Source organism: Pseudoliparis swirei, chromosome 12, assembly GCF_029220125.1.
Source record: "Pseudoliparis swirei isolate HS2019 ecotype Mariana Trench chromosome 12, NWPU_hadal_v1, whole genome shotgun sequence".
Taxonomy (NCBI): domain Eukaryota; kingdom Metazoa; phylum Chordata; class Actinopteri; order Perciformes; family Liparidae; genus Pseudoliparis; species Pseudoliparis swirei.
In genome coordinates this window covers 21093054-21102405 of record NC_079399.1, presented here as the reverse complement: position 1 = coordinate 21102405, position 9352 = coordinate 21093054, and the positions used below count along the sequence as shown (strand labels likewise).

At 44.6% G+C, this 9352-nt stretch overlaps 1 protein-coding gene across 3 annotated transcripts; it reads right to left on the bottom strand.

The window, feature by feature from the left end:
• Nucleotides 1-1651: 1651 nt before the first annotated feature.
• On the bottom strand, nt 1652-8712 carry LOC130202368 (epoxide hydrolase 1-like). Of its 3 annotated transcripts, none has more exons than XR_008833352.1 (9): nt 7895-8712; nt 7633-7813; nt 7338-7556; nt 6684-6813; nt 5955-6169; nt 5246-5354; nt 4907-5029; nt 3734-3994; nt 1652-2484 (listed from the first exon to the last, which is right to left on the bottom strand). XR_008833352.1 is itself a non-coding variant. In XM_056427859.1 (9 exons), exons 2-9 carry the CDS (start codon nt 8075-8077, stop codon nt 3784-3786), a joined length of 1371 nt encoding a protein of 456 aa, XP_056283834.1. In that variant the 5' UTR covers nt 8078-8089; nt 8598-8708; the 3' UTR covers nt 3595-3783. The 3 variants fall into 3 exon arrangements, 2 of the variants coding, with proteins under 2 accessions (XP_056283834.1, XP_056283833.1); XM_056427859.1 differs by lacking the exon at nt 1652-2484 and having other exon boundaries at nt 3595-3994; nt 7895-8089; nt 8598-8708; XM_056427858.1 differs by lacking the exon at nt 1652-2484 and having other exon boundaries at nt 3595-3994.
• Nucleotides 8713-9352: the final 640 nt, after the last annotated feature.

The following is a 9352-nucleotide window of genomic DNA, read 5'->3' as shown; positions in this document are numbered from 1 at the left end:
ACAGGCTTCCCTTTACCCTGCTTGAACTCGGCTATCTCTGTGTAGTTTGTAGAAATGTTTGAGCACTGCGCCTCGGCTCAACCAACGCACATCGGTGTGATAGGGAAGGCCATGATGAATGTCGTTTTCCAATAAAAAAGCGTCATATTGCCTATGGTTAAGTCCTCTGGCTCTGATAAAATTCACAGTCTCAATAACAACACGCATGACATGGTCCATGTTCAGACTCTTGCAGCACAAAGCCTCTTGGTGCAGTATACAGTGAAAGTTCCAGAATACTTGCTCTGGATTAGCCGCATTTACCTTTTCTCTCAATTTCACTACTCCTGCCTTCCTTCCTATCATAGAAGGCGCACCGTCGGTAGCCACACTGACTGCTTGCTGTTTCTGTAGCGATGATGCCAGCTCGTTTAGCTTTTGAGTCCGAAGTTGCCCTGTGTACTCCTTGTATTTCTCGGCGTGAGTCTCGTAGTGTCTTTTGATGTTATACTCCTTAGCTACAGCCACTTGTTGAGAACAAATAAGACACACAGGTTTGCCTCCTACTTCCCAAGATAAATACTGTTCCTTCCATCTTTCCTGAAAGATGCGACCTTCAGTGTCAACCTTCCTCTTTTTTGAAAACGACATCTCGGGGCTGCTTCAGCTGAGGCGGGAAGAAGCAACAGACCAACTGACAGATTCCACCGAAATGTAAAAAAATTATATTAAAATAAAAAAATATATTCTCCCCTTATCACTAGGGTTGGGTACCGGAAACCGGTGCCAATGTGGCACAGCCGGTATTACCCGGACCGAAACGCAACGCACATTTCGGTGCTTCTTTCCGGTGCCTGAGCCGATTAAAATTGAAAAAAACTATTGTTGTGAACTTCTCAGGTGACTCCGCCCTGTCAGCAGGTTACGATAGCCTATCATATTTAACTATGACAGCAGAGGCATGCGCCGTGTGTGACTACGAGTCTATAGCTTCTCTCACCAGCATAACTGTTTTCAGCTGCGCTCACATAAAAAGGGGTTTCTACCCCTCCGCTAGTCTACGAAGGCGATAACACAATGTACCATTAGAGCACTGGAGATGGGCCTCTACACACTATATAGAGACTTCATTAAACACCAGAGAATAGCCATTTACCATAATTACAATGTATAAAGTGTATTTATGATTAATTTAATGTCATCTTCATTGAAAAAAACATGCTTTGAAAAATAAGGACATTTCTAAAGGTTTTTCCTTCTTCTAATTGATCCCAAACTCTTGAACGGTAGTGTTTAAACACGCAATCACACGCACACTTAAATCAACATCTGACCAGACATGGGTACATTTTGAGCACTCAATATGGCAGAAAGAGTGCAAGTGGGTAAGGAGAGGGGGCGAGGGGGGTTTGGGCGCCTTCTGTGGCAAAGAGCTACAACAGAAGACGTTTTTTTAGTATTTGCCACGTGTTCATGTTTCCATTTCTCCGCAGGCAAATATTTTCACCACAACGACTTTGTAACCGTCCAAGATGCCATCATGAAACTTTGCTGGTGTGGAGTTAAAAGTTTGTCCTCGTAAAAGGAGCCGGAAGTAGGGGCTAGAAATGAGGAAAGGAAACATGCAGACGTCACACTGTCGACACCACAAGATGAACACAGGAGTACTGGCTGTACTGGGGTAAATAAACATTTATTTAACATGTAACGTAATGATTCTCAGAAGAAAAATGGCATTTGGAGGTGTGTGTGTATGCATGTGTGTGTGTGTAGGTCCTCCACAGTGAGGTTAGTAAATCAGATGGTCCTGCTTCATTCATGAGGCGCAACTCCACGATGAAAGACGACAGGAACACAGCGGCCGTGCTGAGATGTCATCCAACATAGCTGCTTACACGTAAATAGAAAAAAAGAAAATACATGCGATGTCTTCATTACACGTCCTTTTTTAAAACAGAAATCAAACACTCGCTCCTGTGAAAAAAAAATTAAAATCAAGATGCCAAAGGTGCTCACTGCAGCAGCAGAGGATTTGTCATTTGTGGACACTTCATCCCTCATTACCCCCCCCACCCATCACCTCCTCCCTCTACATTTCCAAAGCAACCTACACCGACTACGTTACAGTAATACCATCAGGGACGAGATCACAATACCTGATGAGTAAAAAGGAAAAATCCCTGGATTTTTAATGAAAAAAGTATCAAAAAAAGTCCCGAGAGTAAAATACACACAGGATACGTGACGCGTCCCTAAAGGTATTAGCGTCAGCGTAGGCAGCCGGATCAATCTCGCCACGTTGCCGTCGCCCGGGCTCCCCGGTGCTCCAACGTGTCCACTGAACTCAGTCCGCTCGGTTTAGAAGGCCGCGGCCCGCGGAGCGCTTCAGTCCGTCTCCAAGGAGCCGCTGTGCGTCTCCTTGGAGACCATGAGCCGCATCAGTTTCCCGTGGAGCTTCTCGATCTTCTTCACGTCCTGGGCCTGGTCGGTCTTGTACTGTAAACACTTGGGGGGGAAGACATCGTTAGACGGGTTATGAATGGAATACTTTAAAACTGTTCGGTACAGACCGTCATTCGTTATAACTAATATTTACTACGGTTAATGGGGACAAGTTTTTTGTTTTGTTTATTGTTTTATGTAAATATGTGTGTGTATTTATGTGTGTGTGTGTGTATGTATGTGTGAAGACATTTCAAAACTAGTTGGGGACCGTTTAAAACTAGTTGAAGACATTTCAAAACTAGTTGAAGACAGTTCAAAACTAGTTGAATACATTTTAAAACTAGTTGGGGACAGATTAAAACTAGTTGAAGACATTTTAAAACTAGTTGAAGACATTTTAAAACTAGTTGAAGACATTTTAAAACTAGTTGGGGACAGTTTAGAACTAGTTGAAGACATTTTAAAACTAGTTGAAGACATTTTAAAACTAGTTGTAGACATTTTAAAACTAGTTGAAGACATTTTAAAACTAGTTGAAGACATTTCAAAACTAGTTGAAGACAGACAGATTAAAACTAGTTGAAGACATTTTAAAACTAGTTGAAGACATTTTAAAACTAGTTGGGGACAGTTTAGAACTAGTTGAAGACATTTTAAAACTAGTTGAAGACATTTTAAAACTAGTTGTAGACATTTTAAAACTAGTTGAAGACATTTTAAAACTAGTTGAAGACATTTTAAAACTAGTTGTAGACATTTTAAAACTAGTTGAAGACATTTCAAAACTAGTTGAAGACAGTTTAGAACTAGTTGAAGACATTTTAAAACTAGTTGAAGACCGTTTAAAACTAGTTGAAGACATTTCAAAACTAGTTGAAGACAGTTAAGAACTAGTTGAAGACATTTTAAAACTAGTTGAAGACATTTTAAAACTAGTTGGGGACCATTTAAAACTAGTTGAAGACAGTTAAGAACTAGTTGAAGACATTTTAAAACTAGTTGAAGACCGTTTAAAACTAGTTGAAGACAGTTTAGAATTAGTTGGGGACCGTTTAAAACTAGTTGAAGACATTTCAAAACTAGTTGAAGACAGTTCAAAACTAGTAGAAGACATTTCAAAACTAGTTGAAGACAGTTTAAAACTAGGAACACTAGCTCACTGATTTTTGAGTTTAACTTGATCGAGCTAACGATATTATAGAATAGAACATATAATACAGACTTGACTAATGGCTCTTATAGCATAGCGTTAGCATAGCAGAGCTAACTATATTATAGAATCCGGCTGGTGGAGAAACACAGTGCCTACGTCTCAATCACGAATCCTGACGCTTCTACTTGTCGTCTGCACGTTGACGACTACTTCTTCTTCTTGTTCTCCACCGTCTTCGTGAAGTTCTGAATGTCCTCGGCCATCAGCCGGGGCTCCTCCATGGCTGCAAAATGGCCGCCGCGGGCCATGTGCGTGAAAGTCACGAGCTTGCGGTACTTCTGCTCCACCCAGAGTTTGGGAGTGTGCATCAGCTCGTCGGGGAAGCAGGCGAAGCCGGTGGGGACGTACACGGGCATCCTGCGGGGAGACGGCGAGGCGTTAGACTTCAGCAAGGGGGGGATTTTAACATTGGGGGGGATTTAACCTCCTCGATTCCCCCAGAGGCATCGCTGTGTTTCAGGAGCTGTGGCGAGCTCAGGTCTAACGAAGACCGAGTGAAGATACCGCCTTGTGGGGAAGGATTGTTCACAGTCATCTCACCAGGAACCGTCGAGTATTTTCACTGATTTACCAGTGAAAAAGTTCAAAGAAATATTAAAATGGGAACAAAATTAAAGCTGGTCACAACTAAAGGTGCGTTCACACCAAAAGCGATGAGATTTTTTCGCGCGACTGAATCCCATGAAAAGTCAACGTACAGACACTTTTGGTGTGAACGCACCTTAAGAGTAGCAGCTTGTCAAAAGGAGAATAACTGGTCCACCTTAAAAAGGCCAGTCCACCTTAAGTGAGCAGAAGCAGAGGTTGGACGACGTGAAAACGTAACGCCTCGGGCCCGCAGACTGACCGATGTATTCTACTTTAAGAACACAGGACTCGCTGCTCTATCGCTGCCTTGTGTCGATAAATGGAAACTCTCTCTCGAATGAGGAGAATCTTTTGCATCAGGAAATCTGCGCGGCGGAAATTTGCTCCATTTGCGTCACAACGCTTTTGTTGAGAACGCAGAGTAAGGATTCATGTGTGTTTATGTCTCAAACGTCCTCCTGCAGAAACACGTCGTGAGGAGGGGAAGCAGCATTTTGACTCAAACAAACCCTCCTTTACCAGATTGTGAATAGTCAGATTTGAAACACCACTGGGGAGGCTACAGAATTATATATTCTTTAAACTCAATAAAACCACCAAAGAGAAGGGCCCGACCTCAGCATGAATACATAAATTAGCTGACCCTTTTGTTGTTGTGACGCTGGTCACGGTTAAACTCACTTAGAGTGAGGCTGGTTGAGGCCTTTGCTAAAGTTCTCCTTGTAGAACCTCATGGAGGGGACGATGCAGCCAGAGACCCAGTAGATCATCACGTTGGTCAGCAGGTCATCCAGGGAGAACTTCCTGCAAGGCGCCACACACACACACACACATGCTTTAATGTCACAGCAATGAGGCTTCTGAGTGGTGCCCACTGCAGGACCTCATCCATCATCCATATCATCTGAATTTGAATAGACTGGATTATCACTGGGTGAAGTAATCTACTTTGATACAATATCTTCATACGAGAGGATAACGAAGAAGATGTGAGGAGAGCAAACATCGTGTTCTCGTCACCTGGTGAGTCCTCCGTCCTCCAGGTTCCTGAAGTCGCGGCAGGTCCACGTCGAGAACTTCTCCAGAATGTAGGCAGCCAGACCCACCGGGGAGTCGTTCAGTCCTCGGCCTGCGGGCAAAGGAGTCAGACATGATGCCAGACCGAGGCTTCGTCACATTACGAACGTAGACTGTTTGTTTTTTTAATCTCTTCCCTAATCCGATCTGTGGCCCAAAATCCCAAAAAGTCCAAAGATTCCGATGTATTGGGAAAAATATGATTTTGTTGTTGTTATTGTGGTTCTGTAGATGGATCCTGGTGCTGTTGGCTTGCTGCTAGCCCACCCTGGTCACACAGACGCCCTCTGAGGGGGTTTCAGTTAAGTTACACCTCTTACTTCACTTCATTCACAGAATATTGAACATTCAAAGTCAAACGTTGTGATTCAGGAGGATTATCTGTTGGGAGCCATTTCTTAAAAACGGAGCAGTGTGTTTACTTTAGTGTGTATTTTCAGACCAACGCGTGGGACGCTGTTGGTGTGTTTCAGTGCAGAGATCTGTGAACGCCGAGGTCAGAAAGATCAGATGTGGGTCAAATAAAATCAGAATTGAGCATCAAGCCCTGTAATGTGAGCATAGCCTAACATAATAAACCCATTTAAGATCCTATGAATCACTTAAAACGCTCTGGGAGCCGGTCTAGAGCCTCGCGGTGCCGGGTCCCTACCCACGGTGTCGGGCTTGGTGGCCTGGATGTGCATGTAGCCGGACTCCTTGATGGACTCCACCACCAGTTTCTCCGTGCAGGGAAAGAGGCGCTGAACGTCCGTGTCGGTGAAGCCGAACATCTTGGGGAACCGACGGCCGAGCATGATGGATAAGGCCACGCGCAGGCCCGGTTTGGAGGGCGGGGCAAAGTTCACATGCAAGCCTTTGACGATCCTGGGGTAGGAGAGAAAAGAAAAGACGAGTAAAACCGTATTCTACGTCACTGTTGGTCACTTTCTACTGGCAGGGGAACGCCGACTCATCAGGGACGGACAGGAAGTGGAGTACAGGGAGTAGTGGACGACTTTTTGTTTCATTTTCTGTATTATTTAATTTACTTACATTAAATATGTCCTGCTTTGCTATTTTATTGTACATATTGTAACCGTGTTACTGCTGCTGCTACAAACAAGCCCCCCCCCCTCCCTCCAGGGGATGAATAAAGTAGATATCCATCCATCTTCAGAAGAGGAGTGTCACCTCGGCACACCGACACCACGCTGCTGCAGACCCAGGCCGTGTTCATGAGCAGAACCAGAACAAAGCAGGGCAGACCGTCAAAATGAGTGCTTTCCTAAAGGCACTCAAGAAAACACTTCCGCTTTTGTCCACAGGGGCGCCAACGTGCACAGAAAGGTGAAGTTCCTCGTCGTGGCTTTGAGCATTTCCAACAGGAGGCGGTTCTTACCCCGGCGCCAGCTGAGCCATGTTGGTCGTGACCAGCCAGCCCCAGTCTCCTCCGTGAGCGTAGAACTTCTGGAAGCCCAGGCGCTTCATCAGTTTGTGGAAGATGCGTGCCGCACAAATCGAATCAAAACCTGTTCTCACACACACACACACACACACACACACACACACACACACACACACACACACAGTTTATACAGAAAAAAGTGTCCGCACGGAAAACGTAATACTTTATCTCTCAAGGGGAACAAATATATATATATATATATATATCTCTATATAAATATATATATCTATATATAAATATATATATATTTATATATAGATATATATATATATATCTATATATACATATATATATATATCTATGTAAATATATATATAGATATATATATATCTATATATAAATATATATATATAGATGTATATCTATATATATATTTATATATATAGATATACATCTATATATTTATATATAGATATATCTATATATATATATAAATATATATATATATAAATGTATCTATATATAGATATATATATATCTATATATAAATATATAGATATATAAATATAAAGATATATCTATATAGATATAGATAAATATATATAAATATATATCTATCTATATATATATCTCTCTTTGCTGACTCACCTTTCTTATGCGGCGCTTCTGAAAAGCCGTACCCCGGTATGGAGGGACACACCACCTCAAACACGAGGTCCTGTGGGTCCTCCGGTTCCGTCAGCAGAGGGATGAGTCCATAGAACTCGTAGAAGGAGCCGGGCCAGCCGTGGACCATCACCAGAGGAATGGCGGCAGATCCCTCTGGCACCTTCTCGGGCTTCACGTGCAGGTAATGGACGTCGATGCCTGGACGAGGGAGCGCGGCGGGTTAGAGGCGGAGCCTGTCATCCTCGCGGTGAGTGAGCGGCGGTGCGGGCCTCACCTTCGATGCTGGTTTTGAAGTGGGGGTACCGGTTGAGCTTGTCGACTTGCCTCCTCCAGTCGAAGTCGTGTCTCCAGTAGGAGACCACCTTCTCCAGGGACCGGGAGTTGAAGCCATAGTTAAACTGGCTGTCCTCCAGGGAGGGGACGGGGCGCGTCTGGTCCATCCGCCTGTACAGGTCCTGATGAAGAGGATGACGAGGAGGCGTGAGTGAAGCCCGACGCGGCGACCGTGGAGCGCGCAAACTACGAGGGAATCTCACCTCCAGCTCCTCGTCGCTGGTGGCGACTCGAAAGGGCCGGATGGTGACGTCCTCCCCGCCGCCGGGGGGCTCGCCGGCCCCCCACCAGCCATCCTCCGTCTTCAGCACCTGGGTCGGGCTCCTCCGAACCAGGAAGAGGATCAGCCCCCCGATCGCCACGGCGACCAGCACCTCCGCGAACATGGCGCTGGGCGTCTGCGGGCGGGCGGGAGCAAAAGAGGAGAGAGTTGGTGGGGAAACGGTTATTTAAAGCAACGGCGTCACAAGTTTACGATGTTACATCCGAAGATGAGCCAGCTGTCCAGAACACAGGAAACATAAATGTGTTATGACACTAAAGTTCCATTTTTACAAAGAATATCCAGTAATCCGCTTTTCTTTTTGTTGTCCGTCGTGTTTATTAATGTACCGATGTTGTTCACAGCCATTTCCTCGTGTGTGTGTGGTTCTGTGTTGTGTCTGTGCTGTGTGTGTCACTTGTGTGGACTGTGCTACCGCCTCCGGTTCACGTCTTCTTTGTAAATGAGAATTACTTCTCAATTGATTTAAACTGGTTATATAAAGGTACAAAAATAAAAATAGTTTTCCCCCGGGCCGCCCAGGTGATTTCAATTCAATTCTGTTTATTTTGTATCGCCCATGATCACAAAATACAAATTTGCCTCCGAGGGTTTTACAATCTGTCCACAGAGACATCCCTGACCTTTGACCTTTGACCTCACATCGGATCAGGAACAACTCCCAAGAAATAGAAAAAAACCTTTAAGGGGAAAAGAAAGTGAAGAAACTGTCAGGAGAGAACAGAGGAGGATCCCTCTCCAGGATGGACAGAACAATAGATGTCATGATATGTCATGTGACCAGATGAACAATAGATGTCATGTGACCAGATGAACAATAGATGCCATGTGACCAGATGAACAATAGATGTCTTGTGACCAGATGAACAATAGATGTCATGTGACCAGATGAACAATAGATGTCATGTGACCAGATGAACAATAGATGTCATGTGACCAGATGAACAATAGATGTCATGTGACCAGATGAACAATAGATGTCGGTATGACAGAATGTCGAGTCATCTCAGACAACCCAATTGCACGACCGGAGACAGAGGTTCTGCAGTGAACAAACCCGACCTGATCATGGCAAAGACCGACAAGGAACACTGGGAGACAGGTGGGACCAATCAGGGCGGGGCTGACACTGATGAGCATAGGAGACAGGTGTGATGACAGGTGAAAACAATCAGAAGCCTGGAATGACATGAACCTCTCAGCATATCTGTCGGTGCACAACAGTACCCCAGGGCCAACTCCTGATTGATTGTAAAGGATAAGAGTCTTGTCTAATTGCTTGCCCCTGAACTGGGGCGGTGGAGGGTCCTGGGAGTTGCACGGGTTGATGACTCTGGACACTGGAAGCGGACCCACAATCTTTGGTAGAGAGCCAAAC

Bases quoted from the DNA above. Each gene is read 5' to 3' on its own strand.
- LOC130202368 (XM_056427858.1), bottom strand. From the start codon at position 8,077: ATGTTCGCGGAGGTGCTGGTCGCCGTGGCGATCGGGGGGCTGATCCTC. The intron at 5,355-5,954 runs GTAGGGACCCGG...CTTTGCCCGCAG, and splicing joins CACCAAGCCCGACACCGTGG to GCCGAGGACTGAACGACTCC. The intron at 3,995-4,906 runs GTGAGTTTAACC...GTCTCCCCGCAG, and splicing joins CTCAACCAGCCTCACTCTAA to GATGCCCGTGTACGTCCCCA.